General features: G+C 42.4%; 1 protein-coding gene across 1 annotated transcript in view; it reads left to right on the top strand.

Annotated features, from left to right (window-relative positions):
• Positions 1 to 295: 295 nt before the first annotated feature.
• ANXA13 (annexin A13) overlaps positions 296 to 20,515 on the top strand; it is a 55,418-nt gene continuing 35,198 nt past the window's right edge. The window contains exons 1-2 of the mRNA XM_040979444.1: positions 296 to 310; positions 1,579 to 1,701. Coding sequence (XP_040835378.1) covers positions 296 to 310; positions 1,579 to 1,701 — 138 coding nt within the window. The remainder of the gene's footprint in view (positions 311 to 1,578; positions 1,702 to 20,515) is intronic.

The following is a 20,515-nucleotide window of genomic DNA, read 5'->3' on the forward strand; positions in this document are numbered from 1 at the left end:
GGCAGTTTTAATCTTTTACTTTCAAATAACTAATTCAACTTAAAAGTTTAAAGCTTATTTATGAATAAGTATTTTTTTATCTTCAAATGATGACCTCCTGGGGCAACATGTAGGTAGTTTCAGTTCATTCGTAGCTATCACCACTCCCTACCCATCCCAACAATAGATTTCAAATTCAATGCCGAGGTTACTTATTAAACACATGAGGTACTGCACCCTGGGAAAACCATTATAAACTTTGTAGGAGGGCTGATCTCTTAATGAAACACGGAACCACCATCTCAGGAAAACGAACATGGGCAACCGCCATGTAAGTACCCACTGCCTTTGGGAATCACGTTCATCTTGCTTGGCATGGGGAGGATTTAAGCGAGCAGATCATGATTGAGGATTTGTATGCTCTGGCACTGTGGCTATTCTTTTTTGGTGTAACAACAGCCTACAATGCTTTGGAAACGCATTAAGAAACTATCTGCTCCCCTTTGGCTGAAACTCCTTTAGGAGGGGAAGAGAAGGATTTAAATGAAGGCAGTTAACAGTGTCTAGAGGAGAGAAAATGGTTAAGAGGTATTTGTAGAACCTATGGCTCAAGCTTTTTGTTTGTAGCCATGTCGTACAAAGCATCATAGACTATGCTGTTCCAGAGTTTTGCAGGAAAGATGGATGCATGTTGCAAATATCAGAAGAGTAAATTAAAAGTGCTTCTATAAATCTATACAAGGTGGATCCAAAGGAAAAAATGTTTTACGGTTGATAAACAACAGTAAGCTTTCAGATGTCTGAAAGCATCCATGAGAAAATTTTAATATTTTATTTTTCTTTGGAAATATCTAAACCTGAGAATAGCACACAGGGTATTCATGATTAAAATATTGCTCTTTGGAGCCCATTATCAGTAAGACGGATAAGAATTGAATTTTGATATTTTCTATTGAAAATAAAATGTACATCTAAAGTTATTCCAATAATAACTTTAATTAGATTTTATGGACCAACTACCACTTCCCACAGTAAAGAATGGTGTATTGTACAATCACCAGAGATGACCCGAGAATTCTCTGTAAGCTGTAACTTTGTTTCTAGTATTTTTGCTTGGCTATATACGGGGTACTTCAAATTGCTGGTGGAAAGATGGGACTCAAAGACAATTTTTTCTAACATAAAAAAAAAAAAGTTAAATCCATGCATAGCTTTTCATAACACATTTCCATGAATGTTCTGAAGGTCCTCCCTATGCATGGATTTCAAAACATTTTGCCATGAAGCCAACTTCTCTTTAAATTCCATATAACTTGGACTTTTTGACAATCCTTGACATTATACCTGCAGTCAGAAGTAGCTGCACCTACACCTGCTTGCTCCAGAAATCACCTGCATAGAGCGTCTTGTACCAGGCAAGAATATGAGTCATCCATTCCCTGCAGAGATTAAAAGCAGCTGAGAAATGCACAGCGCTTCAGGAATACTCCCTGGCCCCTTTGTGAGCGGCCTGAGGACCAAGGGGAGGTCAGCACACAGGGTAGCTGGCCTTGGAGGGCGGGCCCGCATTTTTTACATATTTCTGTTTTGAATCTTCAGAGCCAGTCTTACTCCCTCTCAGAAGGCAGTCAACAGTTGCCCAGAGGGGACACCCTGCCCTCGGCAGCCTCGCAGCCTCTCAGCCACCCGTCAGGGAACGGAAAGCCAGAGGCCTCACAGCCCGTAAGCACTTTACTTCAACTCCACGTTGTGTCTGGCCTCTCACGTGTGTCCACTCTTCCCTACCATTGACCAGTCATGCTGGACGCCCCCATCTCCTAGTCTGGAATCTTACCATTAGCTATGACTTGCAAGCAGCGAGAAATTTTTTTCTTCCCCTGGCAAATGTCTGTTACAATATTAACAACTTATGTATAAACATAATTTGCTGAGAGATTGGTTGATATCATCACCCCATCTCATTAACAGCCCCCTAGAATCAAGGCATGAGGCTACACTTTGACCCCTGTGGCATTTCAGAAGTAGTAAGGGAACTTAACATGTGCTCAAGCAATGGATACATTCTTTAGAAGTAAATGCACAATCTTTATAAAGGCTAAAAAATATTTCCCGAGTTATAGCTAAAATTGTATGCATTAGAAGGCTACTTGACTGTGTCCAAACTAAAACTAGAGTGCTGGGAGTTTTGAAGCAACTGAAAAACCAAAACTAATTTTCAAATGAAAATTAGAAGACAGGTCAATGAAGTTTACATGTGTGTTTTTAATTCAGTGTGACAGACAATGTTGGATTGTTGAGATTAAGTGGCTGTGCTCATGCAAAATGATCCTAATTCTATATTCTAGGGTGTTTTTTTTTTCCTTTTGAGTCTTACATAGTCTACAAAATCACATGGTGTGTGATTTTAATTATTTTGCCCCATTTCTCTGTTCAACCACTGAGAAATTTTTCATTTGTAAGAATCCTTGAGGACCTTCTCTTGGGTCAAACTTAATTTTTCTATTCCCCTCTCTCAGCTCTCTATTTTTTTTATCACTAGCCTATGACAACAAAAATGTGGATATTTGGCATGTAAATAATTATAAATATGTATAAAAATCCAGGCATTGAAATCTTTTTTTTATAAAAGATTTATTTTTATTATTTATTTATTGGAAAGGCGGATATACAGAGGGGAGAGACAGAGAGGAAGATCTTCCGTCCGATGATTCACTCCCCAAGTGAGCGCAACGGCCGATGCTATGCCGATCCAAAGCCAGGAGACTCTTCCGGGTCTCCCATGTGGGTGCAGGGTCCCAAAGCTTTGGGCCGTCCTCGACTGCTTTCCCGGGCCACAGACAGGGAGCTGGATGGGAAGCGGGGCTGCTGGGATAGAACCAGCGCCCATATGGGATCCCGGGGCGTGCAAGGCGAGGACCTTAACCACTGTGCCACCGTGCCGGGCCCCAGTCATTGAAATCTTGTGCCAGCACTTGGTCATCCTGATGATCTAGTGCATTTTATGTTCATTTCAAAGTAATCAACATTAAGCTCACTGTTTTCAAAGTCTTCTAGAAAAGTTTGGAATCCCCAAGAATGTGTCTACAGACCAGAGTCCATAGATAACCATTTGACAAATATTGTTGTAAAGTCAATAGAATATTGGCCAGGAAATTACATTTTCTGGTATACTTTTATCAGGAATCGCATCTAGTCCTGACACCAAAAGTGACTTTTGCTCTATAATTTTCCCCAGTTCTTCTACCACCACAAAGATATGCACTTTTAAATGGGAGACTCAGCTTTTATGACCAACTTATTTAGAGGGGCAATAACTAAGATATCATGAACATCTGCTACATCATCCAATGCTCAGAGCTTGCTTGTCCTATTGCCCAATGAACTTCAAAGAGTGTGCACAGAGGAAAAAATGAGATCCAAAGAAATCTGTTCAAGTTATCTCAATGACTCTTACATTCTGCACTATCATGTGCATTGTTTTCTAGAGAATTAATACCTATAGGAAATGAGAGAATTGAGATCAATGTTGAGCTTTCTTTCTCATGGGAGACTGCCTTTGGATAAGGGCAGAACAACTGGAAGGAAATAAAATTTAGGGAAGCCATTGAAAGTGTGAAAATAATCACTTAGGATTTCTGGAAAAGCATTTACATGACGATGAACAGACACCTTGCTGCTTAAAGCACAGGTAGACTAGCAGTTCATCCACATGACCTGGGCACTTGTTACACATGCAGAATATCAAGCCAACCCAGACCTTTTACATCACAGTCTACAATTTAACAAGATTCCAAAGTGCCCATGAAAGTTTCAGAACCATGAAGAATATACAGAACAGGTTTTCAAACCTGGCTACAGGTTTGAATTACCTAGGTAGTTCTAAAAACCATGAATGCCTGGATTCCTCCTCCTGGGAGTGTGACTTTATGGGCCTGGCAGTTGTCCTGGACATCAGGATTTATAATTGCTCCACAGGTGATCCCAATGTGCAGCAGAGTGTGAGAAACCCTGAATGGCAGGGCTACCATGAGCCTTGCAAAAACAGCTCTGCATACTAATGAGGAGAGCAGGGCCACTGGGAGTGGCCACAAAGGAGAATCGATTGTAAATTTCGAACATCTGTTCAATGATCTGCCACGGTGTCTGTGAATATGCCAAGCATATGACTTGCTTGTGCCAATATTTACCCAACATAAATATTGTTAGAAGTGGAGAGCAACTTGAGGGGGTGTGATTGGCAAGCTCAGGTGAGGGTGGACCAGAGTACTTGGGAGCCATACAACAGGTGGGACCTACGTCCAGATTCCTGAGAAAAGAAGGTAAGCTCTGGAAGCAGGTAAAGATATTACTGGGAGCTTAGAATACACATCTATTTTTAAGCAAGTGTGTGCCTTTCTCTGTGATCCCACTGTCAAAACAACCCCATTGCAGTCCAAGCACAAATTGGGTCGGACCAAGCAACCCTACTTTCTCAGCATGAAATCTTTCATCCTGAAAAGTCGGGCCTTCAAAACAGTTATGGAAGTATTATAGAAAAAGCAGAAAGGGTCCCCAAGATCAAAGTACACCATGCACAAAGAATTCCTTCTTCACGTGGAGACACAGCTCTTTTCAAAGTCCATCTCCATAGCAGACACAGTGACACACTCTTGACTTTTGGAATTCTTATCCCTGGTAGGTAAAAAGCAGCCATTTCAAGGTGGCAATATCTGCCAAGGACAGATGTATTGAAAGATTGGAGAGCGTGACAGATGATATGCCCAAGCTTGGACATCTTGAAAAAGAAAAGCATAGATATAGATTCAGGCACAAACTACTGGCATTCTGTCCTGGCTTCAATAAAGCTTTGTGTTTATCAAATACAGTCAGCTGGACTAAAACGAGAGAACTGGACTGTGACCTTGTCATCTCTTCCCTACCCCCTTCTAAGCTGCCTTCTCTTCCCACTCCAAGGTGGATTAGATGCTCTTCCTTAACACTTCCACAACCATCTGTGCATGAGTCAATCCCCCTGTTCTCTGTAGTTTTAGAATCATCTGTCTTGTGTATCTGGTGTGATGGCCCCAAAAGTAGTATTGTGTCTTGTTCATCTTTATATCCTCAGCACCAACACAATGCCTAGAGCATAGCAAAAACACAGTCAAGTCATTACACTTTCCAAATCAGTCCTGATCAAATCAGTATTTTGTTCAGTTGTAGTTCAAAATCCTTAATCTAGGCATATCTTTACCTCCAGATAATTCTACTGCATCCAAATCTGAGAATTAGGGATCTAATGATAGCTATTCTTTTGGTGTCATGGTTTCCAATGTGATTCTTAGGTCAGTATCATAGGTATAGTTAAGGATCTTAGAATTGCAAATTCTGGACCCCCACCCCACACTTGACTGAATCAGAAATTCTAGAGATGTGCTCTGCAACCTGCACATGAACAACCCTTCCAGGTGATTCTGACATTCACTCAAGTTGGAGAACTATGGTTGAAGCATCAGCCTCTTGCAGGCCCAGGTTAGAGCCATTCCCATACTGTTAGGACAGTCCAGCCCCAGCATTCGGCCTTCAGAGATGCCCAGATGATGGCTCTAATACTCTTGGCTCTATATTCTTCTTCCTGGGTCACTCACACGGAATGCACCACAGACAACTGCTCCTGACTGCTCCCTCCTCACTCCTGGCCCAGGATGTACCTGCTCCCAGGACTGGACTATGAAAAGGTGGCTGAGAAAAGATCCCTTCTGCCACCAAGCAGAAAGGAAGCCACTCACCACCCTCGTAGTCAATTTTTCAATTCCAATTCTACTCAACATTCTTTTAGAGAAATTCCTGTGAGCCAGGTACTGTTCGGAACCCTGAGGATAAAAAGAGGAACAAGACACAGGACCACAGTCCTTGACCTCAGAATAGCCCACAGTCTCCTGAGGGAAGCAGACAAATAAATAATAACAGTGTGCAATGCAAGCACTACTGGAAAAGCACCCATTGTAAAAAAAAAAATTCAGAAAGAAGAGAGTGAAGGGAGAGGTTCTTTACAAGAGACATGGATGGCAGCGGAGTCTCAAAGTGGAGAAGGGAGTTCCTTGCCCAGTAGGAACATGCATCAAGTGGGCAAGAAGAAGTGAATCTGTTGACAGAACTACAGGAGGTTCTGTGGACATGTGCAGCTCTAACCCTGCTGATGCACTTGGAGCATCACCCCACCTCCTAGAGAGCTGCTGCTGTCCCTGACTGGCAGGGAGCTTTGACGTGGGAGAGGCTGTGTCTTAGTCACAGCTCTACGCTTTCAGCTTGACTCATAATGACAAATCCATAAATACTTCTGATAAAAGATCAATGAGCAGGGAGTGGTAACAGGGGATGAGCCCGGACAGATATGTGGGGTGGGATCCAAAGACCTTCAAATGCTATGCGAAGGATACTAGTGTCCTAGGGTGACCATATAAAATACTGAACTCCAAGGAGCATAGAGCAGCAGTAATTTATTGCCTCAAAGTTCTGAAACATGGGAGTTTGATGTCAAGATGTCAGTGGGGCCACATTCCATCCAAAGGCTAGAAGGAAGAATCCTTCCTTGTCTCTTACAGCCCCTGGGGATTCCAGGCATTCCTTGGCTTGCAGCTGCACCATCCTAATCTCTGCCTCTTTGTTCATGTGGCTTCTCTGTGTGTGTCTCTGGGTTCTCTATAATCTTATACAAGGACACTCTCCATGGGATTCAGTGCCCACTCTAGATTCAAGATGAGCACTTAATAGAGAGCCTTACCTAATTTTCAGCTGCAAATAGTTTATTTCTAAAAATAATATATTTCGAGGCTATGAGTAGACACTGTTCCACCCACCACACCAAGGAAACTAAATTTTATTGCCTTAGGTAATCAATTTTTAAACATGTCATATTCCTTTGGAGGACTTCTTAAAACAGAAGCTGGATCCTCCTACCTTCACAGTGTTGACTTGGCAGCCATTCTGAGATGGTGTTTGAGAATTTGCATTTCTGACAAGTTCCCAGGTACAGGGACCAGAGTTTGAGAACTGCTGCCTTAGGCAAGGGGGATTCTTCTCAATGGACTATGCCAGGAGCTTACGGAAAAGGTTATTTGGAGGCAAGGTTAGGACTTTGAAAACAGTGGAGGAATCTTAACTTTCCTTCTACCAACTGCAACAGTGATCATGGAATTAGGGAGAAAGGGGCAAATAGGACGCCCAAATGGGCATGGCTTGTTGGTTAGCTGGCTCTGAGAAGTGACAGGAAAGGAGGATAAGAGGGTGACTCCTCAGGGTGTGGCTTGTGTGTCCAGGTGACTTGTGGTGCCTCCCAGGGATGCAGAAGGGAGATTTGCATAGAGAAAGGGTAAGCTTGAGTTGTGGTGTCTATTGAGTTTAAGACACTTGTGATATGCCCAGGGATACTGCCTAACAGGTGCCTGCATCTGAAGTTCAAGAACAAAGTTTGGGTTTGAGATAATTTGGAAAGGATAAATTTACACATGTTTCTTTCTGTTTGGAACAACTTGTATGTGATTGATTACAAGTAGCAAACTAATGAACAATGATTTAAATAACAAGACTATTTAATTGTCAACTTTAGTGGGAAATCTGAAAGGACATTATTTTCAGTATTGGTTTAGCAGTTACGTCATATCACTGAGGACTGTCTGCCAGTCTAACCTGCTAACCTTGAAGACCTGGCAATGTCTCCTCACATATGCAAGATGATTACATATTCAAGTTAATGATCTCACATGATAAAGGCATGTCAAGAAGGAAGGGGATAGAGAAAAATGTGTGTTCTCATTCACCACTCATCTGCTAGGGAGGAAAATCTGGAAAACTCCAAGCAGACATATTTTTCTATTTCATTGACTAGAATTGGTCAAGTATCCAAACTTGCAATGGGAAAGATGAGAGTCATGAATCATGATTCATTCCTGGGACCCAATGAAATCATTTTGTAAGATGTATGTGTGTGTGTGTGTGTGTGTGTGTGTGTGTGTGTGTATGAGAGAGAGAGAGAGAGAGAGAGAGAGAGAGAGAGAGAGAGAGAGAATATGTGTGTTGCTCTCCTTTTATTCCTACTGAAAATGAGCCTTTCTTTTCAGTAATATAGGAGGCAAAGGAGGTGAATGGGGAGTTGGAGGGAGGAGGGCATGTACTCAGATACTTAAGGCACAACAGATATTAGCCCATGTCACTCCAGTATAGCAACCTCAAAAAAGCCAGCTTCTTTTGCTAAGTATCCACATTCAAAATGTTAGAGAAGAATTCTGGTTGGCTTGGGGCTTGGGCCATGTCTCCATCCCTTGAACAATCAAAGTTGACCTTAACTATCCTTGGGAACTGAGAATATTGCTTTATCATTACCGATTTCTAATAAAGACTTTTTAAAATTATTATAGTACAGTACTACCTAATACTAGTACTATTGGGTAGATTAAAATAGAAAAGGAAGTAAGACCTGAAGATTAGATAGAAAATAATTCACCCCTAAGATGGCAGAGGTTTAGGTAGTTGGAGTGGGAGTGAAAAGAAAGATAAAAATCTTTAAAGAATTTTAAGAAAAAAATCAATGGGTTGGAACCCAAGGCATATTTGAAACTTAAAAGAATAGCATTCATTGTGTAGACACTGGTTGAGACGGAAAATTGCTTAAAGCAAATTTAGCAATTTCACCTTGTTTCCTTCTCAACAAATCTGAACGTGTTGGTCACACCTACTACAGAGCACAGTTGATGCCATGATGACTTGGATCGTCCCCAACACTTTCTCTTTTCAATCACATCTGCCCACTTACTATTGACTCTTGAGAATTCCAAAGTACATCTGCCTCTTCCCCCCCCCCTCAAGTAATGAATCCAGAGTTCATACTCTGATTGATTTGGCAAAAGACAGCCTTTGGCAGTGTAAGAAATGAAATGGATAATTCTTTTCTAATGAGAAATGTGCTTCATTGTTCATAACTCCTGAAGGCATGGTTCCTTTCACAGTTGGAAAACAGCTTCTGATAGAAACTGCAAGTTCTCCACCCAAAGCAGCACTTACGAAAGAACACCATGTCACACAGGCATGTCCTCTTGCTGGTACACTTCGTGATGGCCCCAACAATCATGATGCAGAACAAAAATAGCAGAGGGTGATGACAAGCTTCTCATTTTGAACTGACCTCAACTCATACTCTCCCTCCTAGTAACTTCATCCCAAATTTGTCTCCTGGGTCATTTTTGCAAAACGTGATAACCTCAGAAAGACATTTTGGTCCACTTGGAAGCCTCCATTTTGTGTAGCTACCGCTACTCTCAAGGTGATTCGAGGCCTTTATTTGACACCTATGTGATCTATCATAAGCTGAGTCTTCCCCATGTCTTTAAAGTAACAGTCAACAGAATTGCTATACCATGAGGTAGATTGTAGGCCTTGGCAGCACTGACATTTGGGCCTAGATAATTCTTTGCTGTGTAAGACTATTCTGGGCATTGTGACTGTTTAGCACAATCCTGATTTCTATTACTAGACGTACAGTTCTCTATTGTGACAAACATGTGTCTGGACACTGCTATTTGTCACTTAGGAGGAGAAATTGCTCCAGGTAGTTGAGACCTACTATACAGACACAAACCTCGAGTGGAAAAGCAAGGCAGAAGATGATCCCAGAGCGTCTTTATCTCCTTAGGCCTCCAGCAGCTACCATGTATTACTGCCCTTCTGCCCAGGCACTCCCTCACACCAATTTCCCCTCTCTTATCACAGGGGGAAACGCCAGCTCCTCCAAAGATTGACCCTTGTCCTCCTGTGGAGGGACAATAGCAACTGAGAGGCTGCAGTTTTTCCCCAAATGACTCTTCCTTCTGATAGCCAGTGTGAGGAGAGCTTCACCATAAAGCACCCAGGAAGGGGGACTTGGGGATGCTAAGCTACTGGCTTCCCTGCATCAATAGTGCTCACCTGTAAAGATGCTGATCAAAGCAATTCTGGGCCAATAAGCTCAGCTCTCTTCTACAGAGCTCTGCTACTGGTCTCCCTATACCAGAGCTCCACGGATGGCAGGCAGGCCACACTGTTCATACTTCTGAGGACCATATGGTCATCAACCCACAGTTAGGTGACCCCTAATAAGCCCATCACAAGTTGAAAACTTCTTAAGGATGAAATGTGTTTAATACACCTGCCTTACTGAGCACCAAAGCTTGGCACACTACAGAATGTCAGCTTCCTTCCCTACAGCTTGGGCTTACTGGCGTCTATATAGTATTGCAAGAAAGGATCAAACTGCTTGTTGCTGGCCCAGGAAAAGATCCCAATTCAGAATTTAAACTAGAATTTCTACTAAACACAGCCACTTTTACACTATCAAAAAAATTTTTTTTAAATCTTAGGGTTATCGTAAGTTAGGAACCATCTGTGTATTAGCCGCACCTTCAGGAGCAGTGGTGCCTACCACTTTAATGCATTTGATGTTGAAGAGTCCTAAGGTCAAATTTCTTTGCCCCTGCCCAACCCCACAGACACTTTTGATAAGTCAGTATCACATCAATGCCATTAAAATTAGGCGCAGCTTACCAGCTGCTGGACAATCTATCATGGACAAGAGCTGATGCAGAGAAATAGGTTGATTTAATAAGCCAGCAATCGGAGGAGGGAAAGCAAACATCAGTCTCACAAGCATTATTCTCATTTTGTGAATCAACAGGAAGACTTTTAAAAGTAGAAAGGGGAGTTGGAAGAGGTTAGGGAAGACCACAGGTTCAGTTGATAGATCATCAGGCAGGTCCCCAAAGGTCAGTTCTGACAACTGTCCAATTAGGTAGAAGTTCCTTTGACATGAAGCTGATGGTTGTGAACTCTTGCCAGGAAGTGATAGCCATTGAAACCAGCTTGGTAGTCACAAATTTCTTTTTTATCTGACGTCTTCCACTCTACCCATATTCCTGTTGTCAGTTCCTAGAACTCCTAAGCACGTAGTATTTATCTGTTGAATTCAGCAAACATTCTGATTAGTCCCAACATCAGCAGCTAGCTTTCATTCTCTAGCATGTGACAAGGGAAGGGTGATGTACTCTCTTTAGAGCTGTAGATGTGTGGAATTTAAGAAGGGAAAGGAAGATGCACTCATTACAGTTATAAGCATCAGCACACATAAGCCAGAGAACAGAGCCTAAGCAAGTATGTGTTTCTGGAAAATGAACTAATTTGCCAATCTTCATTAAAAGTGCCAAAACTACAACTCCAAATGTAGGAGAAAAGTCTCTTTTTTAATTTAAAATTCCATCATTTTTCAGAACAAAAAAACACATGTAACAAACTCAGATCCACATAGATGTGCTTTACTTTCAGCCTTATTTGTCAAACAATGCAAACGTTGCTACTAATTTAAAGTGACAGCCAAACACTGAGTAGTCCTACACATCCTATTAAAATTGCAGCTCCATAAGAAGGAACCAGCTTCCAGTGAGTGCCCAAGTGGGAGGAGCATCTGACACCAAAGGAATCAACTTTGCTATTACCATGGTGTGATCAAGGAGAATCCTAGCACCAATAGAGCCATGACTCCATAGTAAATAAATATATTCCCACAAGATTCCAACTGTACTTACGTATACCCAACAAAGTACACTGCCATGTTTTTTCTATTAAGTAGTTTTACTTTTGTGCTATGACAAACACTTAAGTGTATTTTGATTTGAAAGAAAACAAAACAAAGACTTAGCAATACTTTTGCTCAAATTTCTTGTTCCAAACAAACCATGCCCAAGAAACAGTCACCCTAATGGAAACAGCATGTTGCCGATCACCCAGGATTCATATTTAAGACATGAAAGGCATATTTTTTCTGCTCCAAATTGCTCCTCAGTCTCCACTGAACATGTCTGTGGAAATGTCACCAGGATATCTTCTGGCTCCAAATTTGTGAACTTTAATCATACAAAACTTTGCATTCATATTAACTGGCTTCAAAGTACACATGACTTACCAGTTTAAGATAAAGAACATCGTCCTGGGAGAGTGCAAGTTTTTCCATAACAAAGTAGGTGACTGTGGACAGGTGAATAGCAAGGCCCAATATTTTTATGATTCAAGTACAACCATCTTGGTAGTTAGCAAATACATGACATTGTTCTACTATAGTTCTATTAATGATCTTTAAATCTATCTATTTTAAAAATATGAATTCATTCCTCTGAAAAGGAAACTTTGTATTGGTCATCTTAAAGGGTTAGAGATATCAATAGGCACCAATGTAGGAAACAAGCAAATGCAAAAGAACACATTTGATTCCAGCTAATGTGTTTTTGTCACCTGCTCTCTGATTCTGCAAAGACTCAGCTGGGGTTGGCCTAGGAGGGGTCACCAAGGAAAGATATGAATTGCCTCTACCTCAAGTACTTAAGTACCGTCATATGAAACCAACCATCCACCAAATGTAAATGGGTATGTTGTTTGTGCTCCAATACAACTTTATTTACAAAAACAAGTGATGAGCACAAGGGTGGACACAACAGTTAGGCCACTCTGAGGACGTCTATATAGCACAGGGAATGCCTGGGATTGTTTCCCAGCTCAGCTTCCAATTCTAGCTTTTTGCTAATGCACATACTTGGAGGTAGCACACTATGGATAAAGTACTTGAGTCCCTTCCACCATGTCTGTGACCCAGATTGAGTTCGGGGACCTGAATTCAAATCCTTGATGTTACAGGCAGTGAACCAGTGGATCGGCAACTTCTGTCATATAGATATGCCCTGACCCCTAATATATATATACATATACACATACACATATACATGATGAGTTGGAAATGATCCACAGTCTGTGCAGTCTGCAAGCCCCTGGGTCAGAAGGTTATGAGACATACACCACCACCTGGAAAAGGATGAATCAGAAATCTTAGGAAAGACCAGAGATGGTCTCCCCAAGAAACCGTTGAACTTATCTGGACAGTAAGATGCTGGACTCTATGCTTGGTAGATGCTTGCAATGAAAGAATCTCAACTGAATCTGAACTGTGGTAATGCAACAAGGTGGAGGAATCCACCATGGGGGGGAGGGGAAGAGGGGGGAAATCCCAGTGCCTATAAAACTGTGTCACATAATGCAATGTAATCAATTAAAAAACAAACAAAACAAAATAAAAAAAAAACACACACACAAAGAATGACTTTCCCAACTTGAGGTCAAACGCTTCAATGCTCTATGTCACCTATTTGGGAAAACAGGGATTGAATTTTCACTGCAAGATCCTAAAAATTAACCTCTCCCCTTTATGTTCAGTGCCTTGCATGTGATCAAGAATTTGTTACCTACATAAATTCTCCTTTTATTTTTAAGTTGTCTTTTCCTTCATTAGAATGTCAGTAATTCTAGCATTAGAAAAAGCTTATAATTTTTGTCTCACCAATAGCTCTTAACCTTGGTTGTACATTAGAATTGTCTACAAAGTTTTAGAAATACCTCCACACCTTATATACCCATCTCTCAATGATTCTAATTTAGTAGGACAACTGAACGATTCTAATGTGGCACTAGAGTTGATAAGCTACTACACTTGTTTTAGCTAAAGTTCATCTTCCCCAGGGTCCATTATTTCCTCTATAGAAATGTTCATTCTTTTTGTTAAAAGATTTATTTACTTTTATTAGAAAGACAGATTTACAGAGAGAAGGAGATACAAAGAGAAAAAGATCTTGTGTCCTCTGGTTCATTCCCCAAGTGGATGCAATGTCCAGAATTGAACCAATCTGAAATCAGGAGCCAGGAGCCTCCTCCAGGTCTCCCATGCAGGTGATGGTCCCAAGGCTTTGGGCCATCCTCTGCTGCTTTTGCAGGCCACAAACAGAGAGCCTGATAGAAAGTGGAGCATCCAGGACACAAACCAGCACCCTTATGGGTTCCCAGCACATGCAAGGTAAGGATTTAGCCACTGAGCTATTACGCTGGACCCAAGTGCAGTATTAATTCTAAGAACCTTGAACTCTGTTTAGCTCAAGAGGGTTCCACCTGAGATTTCATTATAACTTTCTCAAAGATTTTGCAATCATTTGTGATCCCTGTTTTTTCTCCAAATGAGGTCTGCTTCGGCCCTCCCAAATATGCAATTGTACGTCTTTTTCTCTTTTCAATTTCTGCTCAAGATAACTAGTGGATAAGTCATCTCCTCCTCTTCTCTCTCCCCATGACTACCCTGACCCCTAACGCTGATGGAATCTAAAGCAAGGCAAAACTGCAGAGGGAAAGGTGCTCAGTCTGCTGTTGGCATGCGAGAGAAAAAGAGTGTACCTCCCCTGGAAGGAAAGAGAAATTCGCATTTTCTATAGAAAAGAGCTACAAGCTCTGTTCAATTGAGCTTCCATTAATCCATAAAGGTTAACCAAGTGCCTACAATATGCCAGGTATTATACTAGCTTGTGGGGAATGTGACAAAGTGACAAAGATTTTTCCCCCAAGAGGTTTGCATCCTAGGGAGGGAACTAGACTAGCACATGAGTATAATAATGCACCTTAAGAGGATCTGAGAGGTGTCTCTAGAGTTGGAAGCACAAAAGTCAATGATGTATTTTTTTTAAAGTCTGCCAACCAGCTTTCCAGAGACAAAAGATATTCGTTTTTGGTGTTTACAGAGTTCAGTGGAATAAATACTTCCACAGTGGCTTATTTTAAATTGCTAACATGATCTCAGTGAACACAGAATTGGGAAAAGAGGCACAGAATCAGCTCTTGCAAGCTTGTGAAGAAAGCTCCAGCTACAGGGATCAACCATCCCCATCAACCTGGAACCACCCCAGTTCTTTCACAGGAAGTGTCACCTCCCAGAGAGCCCGCCATTGTGGCTAATCAACCAACTACCTTAGCTCCAGCACACTGGGCAGAATGCCCCAACTTCTTCCCAAGAGGGTTAGAAGTGGTTTCAGAAAAGAAGTGACGCTTAGCACATTCACTGAGGTTCTACAGAATTGTAATTACATTCTCCACTAGTACAAAGGGGGTCAATGACAGCCCAAATTTACCCTATGGTTTCTAAAAGCCTTGAAACTCCATGCTGTCAATCCCAAGCTCATTTGTTCCTCTGAGGACTTGCCAGTTTCAGTGAGCCATTCCTCCCTCTTCCAACATTTGTCCCTTCCACCCCTGCTTCATACACATGCTCCACCCACCTCCTCATGGGGAAAAAAGACAAATCAGCAGTCAGTTTGCATGCAGTCTGCCAGGGAAGGAGAAGTGACAGTCCACCTATGAAAAATTTTGATACTTTATTAGGCTGAGAAACAGCACATTGGAAAGCTTGGTCACCTCATGAGCTGTAATAGCTCTTTAATGTTCAATGTTTCTACTGTGATTCAATGCCCATGGAACACTGTTGCCCTTCAGCTGTTATTCTCCTCTTCCCCTAGCCTGAGATCAAGATGTATTAACACAAAGTGAACTGGAAGGATTAGGGTGAGATGAAGGGAGAAGGAAGTATACTGAGAGATCACTGAAGACAAAAAGGCCCATCTCTCTGCTGCCAGTTGTGGGTCATCTTAAGGAAGCTGCCCTGGTCAACTCTCTCACATTGTTGCCATGGATTTCCTGAAGATGCTATGTGCTGATGAATGGGATCCCAGCTGATGAATGAGAAACAGAACACAGAACTACACGCCTGTACACTTGGCCCATCAGGAGATGGCTGTTCACTTGGCCTTACAAATAGTGGTCACTAGTCTCCATTCCTCAATGAATTTCCTAGTCTTTCATAACAGGAGTATTTCTGACAAGGATTTCTTGGTTTCTTCAAAGTGGACAAAATTGGCCTTCAAGGGTTTATTTCTGTGAAAGGCCAGCATCCCTCGAGGGTGGTTAAACTTTCCAATTATGAAATTTAAAAAAATAATGTTCTTAACAGGGATTCAAAAACTCAGTGAATAAGTCAGTTGTAGATCAAACTGCAGAGTGTTTGATTCCTCACTTTGTCCCAGGCCAGCTGGTGACCTGGGGCAACACATCAACTGCTCTGTATCTTGGTTTTCTTGTCTGCCAAATAAGAAGCAATAATATTTACCTCCTAGGGCTGCTGTGAGGATTAAATGGGTTATTACAAGCAGATTTGGATCAATGCCTGGCACATAATAAAAGCTCTACAATTTGGGTTTTTCTCCTATAAGTAACACTTAGACTTTAGTCCCTACTAATACTTCTGTATAAGTGCAAGGTAGCTTCTTAGTTAGGGTAAGAGTATGTAATCAATTATTTGGAGTTTGCTCTTGTACATTCACAATTTTGAAGGCACCACATAAAGTGCCTTCACATGCTCCACAGGAATCTGGTCAAGATGGAAGGAGGTAATAGAATATCAATGAGCACTCACCACATACCGAATATTTGCCAAGTAGTCTTGACACATAACCTTGTAACAACGCATAGGCACTAGATCCTATCATGACTATCATCTTTCAGATGGGAAAACAGAAAAGATGAGGAGGGGAAAGTAACATCATTCTTGATTCAAGGGTAGAAATGTGCAAGAAAGGAGAGGGGATAGATATGACCACAAAGATGTCTCTTCCCCAGCTCTACAATGTCCAAGGTAGACTTACGATGGAATATTATTCATCCTTTAGAAAGAAGAAAATCTTGTCATTGCAGCAGCTTGGATGAAACTGGGGGATACCATGTCAGGTGGAATAAGGAAGCACAGGACAAAATATTGCACAACTCCACCAATAGGATGCCCCCTAAATAGTCACAGAAGGAAAGAGTGTAACAGCAGTTACCAGGAGCCAGGGGGGTGGGAAAATAAAGAGCTGTGATTAGTGAATGTAACAGTTCGATTTTGCAAGATGAACTCATTCCAGCCAGCCACTGCCTAGCAGGTACCCCTAGCCTGCACTACTCTATGAACTATATACTTCAAACTTTTTAGGGGTAGCTCTCTTGTTCAATGCTCTTGCCCACTGTTCCACATGTACACAAAGAAAGGGACACGAGAAAACTTTGAGAGGTGTTGAATGTTGCCAGCTTCCTTGATTGTTCAAATTCACCAGGTTGTGCATATTAAATATGTGAAATTTATTTTATCTTAATTATACTTCAATAAAGTACTTACAATCCTCCCCAAAATTTCATATCAACATTTATCCAGATAAAAGACTGTAGCCAGGATTGCAGCTTTGGCCCCCAGGTACCATGAACTAGCTGTGGCAAGGACTGTGGCCAGCACTAAGGAAGCTCCTGCAGGTCTCAGGCTCTGTCCAGCACAACTTGCACCTCCCTCCATTTTGCACCTGCTTAATAACCGCAGACCACCACCTGGTTCTAGCCCTGGCCCTGATTTTTCATCTCCTCAGCCTCCTCCACCTCTCATGCCAGTTCAAACAGTAGCTCTCCTCAAATCAGCGTGCAGTGAGCCCTCTGCCCTGCTGCTCTCTGGCACTTCCCAGGAGCCCCTGCTGGCCTAGAACCTGGATACCAGGCAATTACTTTCAAATATTTACTTACTAGACAGAGTACAGTAAGCCAGAGCTTCTGAGAAGGTGTGCTGAAAATGTTAATCAAAGTACCACTCCCATTGCAATTTGATAATATCTCAGATGTACTAATGACCCTCATCACCCTATGACACCATGCACCCTACCTGCTAGCAGGCTGCCAGCAGAGTGCTCACGGTAATCTGGCACCTTGCTCATGCTTCCCACACAAGGCTGCACCTGAACCTCATGCCACTCCATGAGCAGGGCTTCTCCACTTTTAAAGATGAAACAGTTAGGACTCAGGGAGGAGTCAGCTTGCTGGGGATCATGCAAAGCAGCAGCTGCTATACACAGTAGGACTCCCAAATCCACACAGTGGGGACTATCACAACACAATCAAATCCAATCACGGTCACCACACCAATGTGCAGGCTCTGAAAGCACCATGCTGCTGGCAGGCCATTCCCTCACCTCCACCCCTCCCCAACACCACTTTTTTTTCTCTTTTTTTAAGCTTGCCTAACTCCTACTTATCTTCCAACAGCCAGCACAAATGTCATCTCCTTCATGAAAACACTTTTCTCCTCTCAAAGTCATGAGCACTCACAGCACTGATGGTATCACAAAGCAATTGTCGTTTACCTGTCTAGAGTTTCATTTCCCTGGGGACAGGACAGTGTTTGACAGATGGTCATCTCAACTACGGATGGGATTTGATGCTCAAGACAAGATCTTTGTGTAGAAGAAAGGGAGAGGATGGGGGAAAGCAAGTAGGAGAAGCAGAAGAGAGGAACCAATGAGAGAAGATTAATTCACGTGTCTCTTACAAAACTTAATGCTGCTCGCCAAATAGAAAATCAAGACACAAGGACTTATGGGTGTGAGAGTACTTCAGGTTGTGTTCCGGAACGATCTTGATGATTTTTTTTTTGTAAAACATAGAGCAAGCAACTTGCAAACCATCTCACTTGCCAAACTCCCTCCCTCCCCAGAATCTGCTGCAACCTGAAGGAAGGCTTGCCTAGAATATTCCATTTTTACCATGAATGAAGACTGCGTTGAATATGACTGGCACAGAAGATGCTTAGCTAGGGCTGAGGGGTATCTGTTTTTCTTCTCTGGTCCTTTGAGGTGAGGGGCATCTCAGGAATGTGATACAAGAGTGAGTGACCTAGCGGATCCTGAGCATGTTTAGCGTTCTTTCCGTCTATGTGACATCTAGGATCACTGCCTCTAGATTTATTTTCTGTGCTATGCCCCTCTTCCTTCGGGGGAAGGGTGGGAGGGAAATGGATGATTTACTTCCTTGTTTTCAAAGAGGGAATCCAGAATGTTACGTAGACTTACTTGAAGAGAGACAGCTGGAGCTCCAAATGCCCCAACTTCCTCCTTCACAGGTCATGTCTCACATGGAGATGACTTCATTGCTTGATGCAGCCTGATCTACTGGGGTGATGGCCAGCATCTGCCCAGAGCTGCATCCCAGTGAAAGATTCACACTCAGGGAGCTGTGAATTCTCACACTTGTCAAATGAAATAGCTCACAAGAGAGTAGTACAGAGGTGTCACCTCAGGCCACAGCACTCGTCAGCCAGACTTTCGAACCACCATCCTGTCCTGTGTGAAATACATACCTGGAACTCCAGATCCAGGCCATGGATGATGGGTGAAAATAATGATCCTCAAAGTGGCATTTAAGCAATGAAAACTCAAGCAAGAAAGGTTCTGGAACATTGTGGAAAATTCAAAGATATTACCTGTGTATTAAGCCCATGTTCTCTGCACAGCTTCACCTTACATGCTTTGCATAAATGACTTCATTTCAGTTCTCCCAAGAGCCTTATGAGGGAGGCACTATCATCATCGCCATTTGCCATGACAAAACCATGGCACAAGCAGGCTCTGTAATTTGCCCAAGGTCACACAGATAATAAGCTGGGAATTCAGTTTAATCTGACGAGAAAGATGTGTTCTTAAACTCAAACTACTATCGCCTTACAGGCAACATACTATAAATTCTGATATTGCTTGGGACATGGTGATATGTTTACTCAACAACTTTGGAAGAAGGATGATTGAAAGATAGATAGGTAGATGATAGATAGATAGATAGATAGATAGATAGATAGATACATACATACATAGATAGATAAACTTCCAAACTTGACCAAAAATATGACAAATTGAAATTTACATAAATATAACATTATGAAATCTTATGCATATCATTGTGAGACAAAAAAAAAAAGAGCTGGTCCGCGATTGGTACTGAAAATGTTATTTCATGGAAGCCTCAATGTCTGCTCAAGATAGAACCTTCCTCACTTTGCAGATGAGGAAGTAGTGACTTGAAGGTTAATGGTCCGAGTTCATTTGGCTGCTAAGGGGCAGAACCCCTTTTCACCCCAGGATGCTAATGGGCTCAATGCCCAGAACTTACACTAGTATGACGGACACCTCTCTTACTGGTACCTTGGTCTATTTCTTTTTTTTAAAGATTTATTTTTATTATTTTTTTATTGGAAAGGCAGATATACAGAGAGGAGAGACAGAGAGGAACATCTTCCGTCCGATGATTCACTCCCCAGGCGGCCACAACGGCCGATACTTTGCCAATCTGAAGCCAGGAGACTCTTCCGGGTCTCCCACGCGGGTGCAGGGTCCCAAAGCTTTGGGCTGTCCTCAACTGCTCTCTCGGGCCACAGGCAGGGAGCTGGAAGGGAAGCAGGGCTGCCGGGATAGAACCGGCGCCCATATGGGATCCTGGGCATGCAAGGCGAGAACCTTAACCACTTGCACCACCGCGCCGGGCCCATCTTGGTCTATTTCTTGAGTGACAGTGCAAGAGCTACCTGTAGCACACCTGACAGCTGGAAGCAAAGGGAATATCCACGTGTTCACATGAAGTTTCACAAGTGAGTCTGACCTAGGTAGAGCCCCAAGTGCACCAAGCCTCTGCATCTCCTCATCACACCTGCAGCCCCGCTTGCCACTCAGCAGCTTTGGGTCCGAAAGCAAACAGGCTTGAAGCCCCAGAGCCAGTGCCTGCCTTGTTAACAATGAACAATGGATGCAGGATGTTCCAGAGGAGAAGTTTCTTATCC

The sequence above is a fragment of the Ochotona curzoniae genome, unplaced genomic scaffold (genome assembly GCF_017591425.1).
Source record: "Ochotona curzoniae isolate NIBS_2020 unplaced genomic scaffold, NIBS_Ocur_1.0 contig_3190, whole genome shotgun sequence".
In the NCBI taxonomy this organism is placed as follows: Eukaryota; Metazoa; Chordata; class Mammalia; order Lagomorpha; family Ochotonidae; genus Ochotona; species Ochotona curzoniae.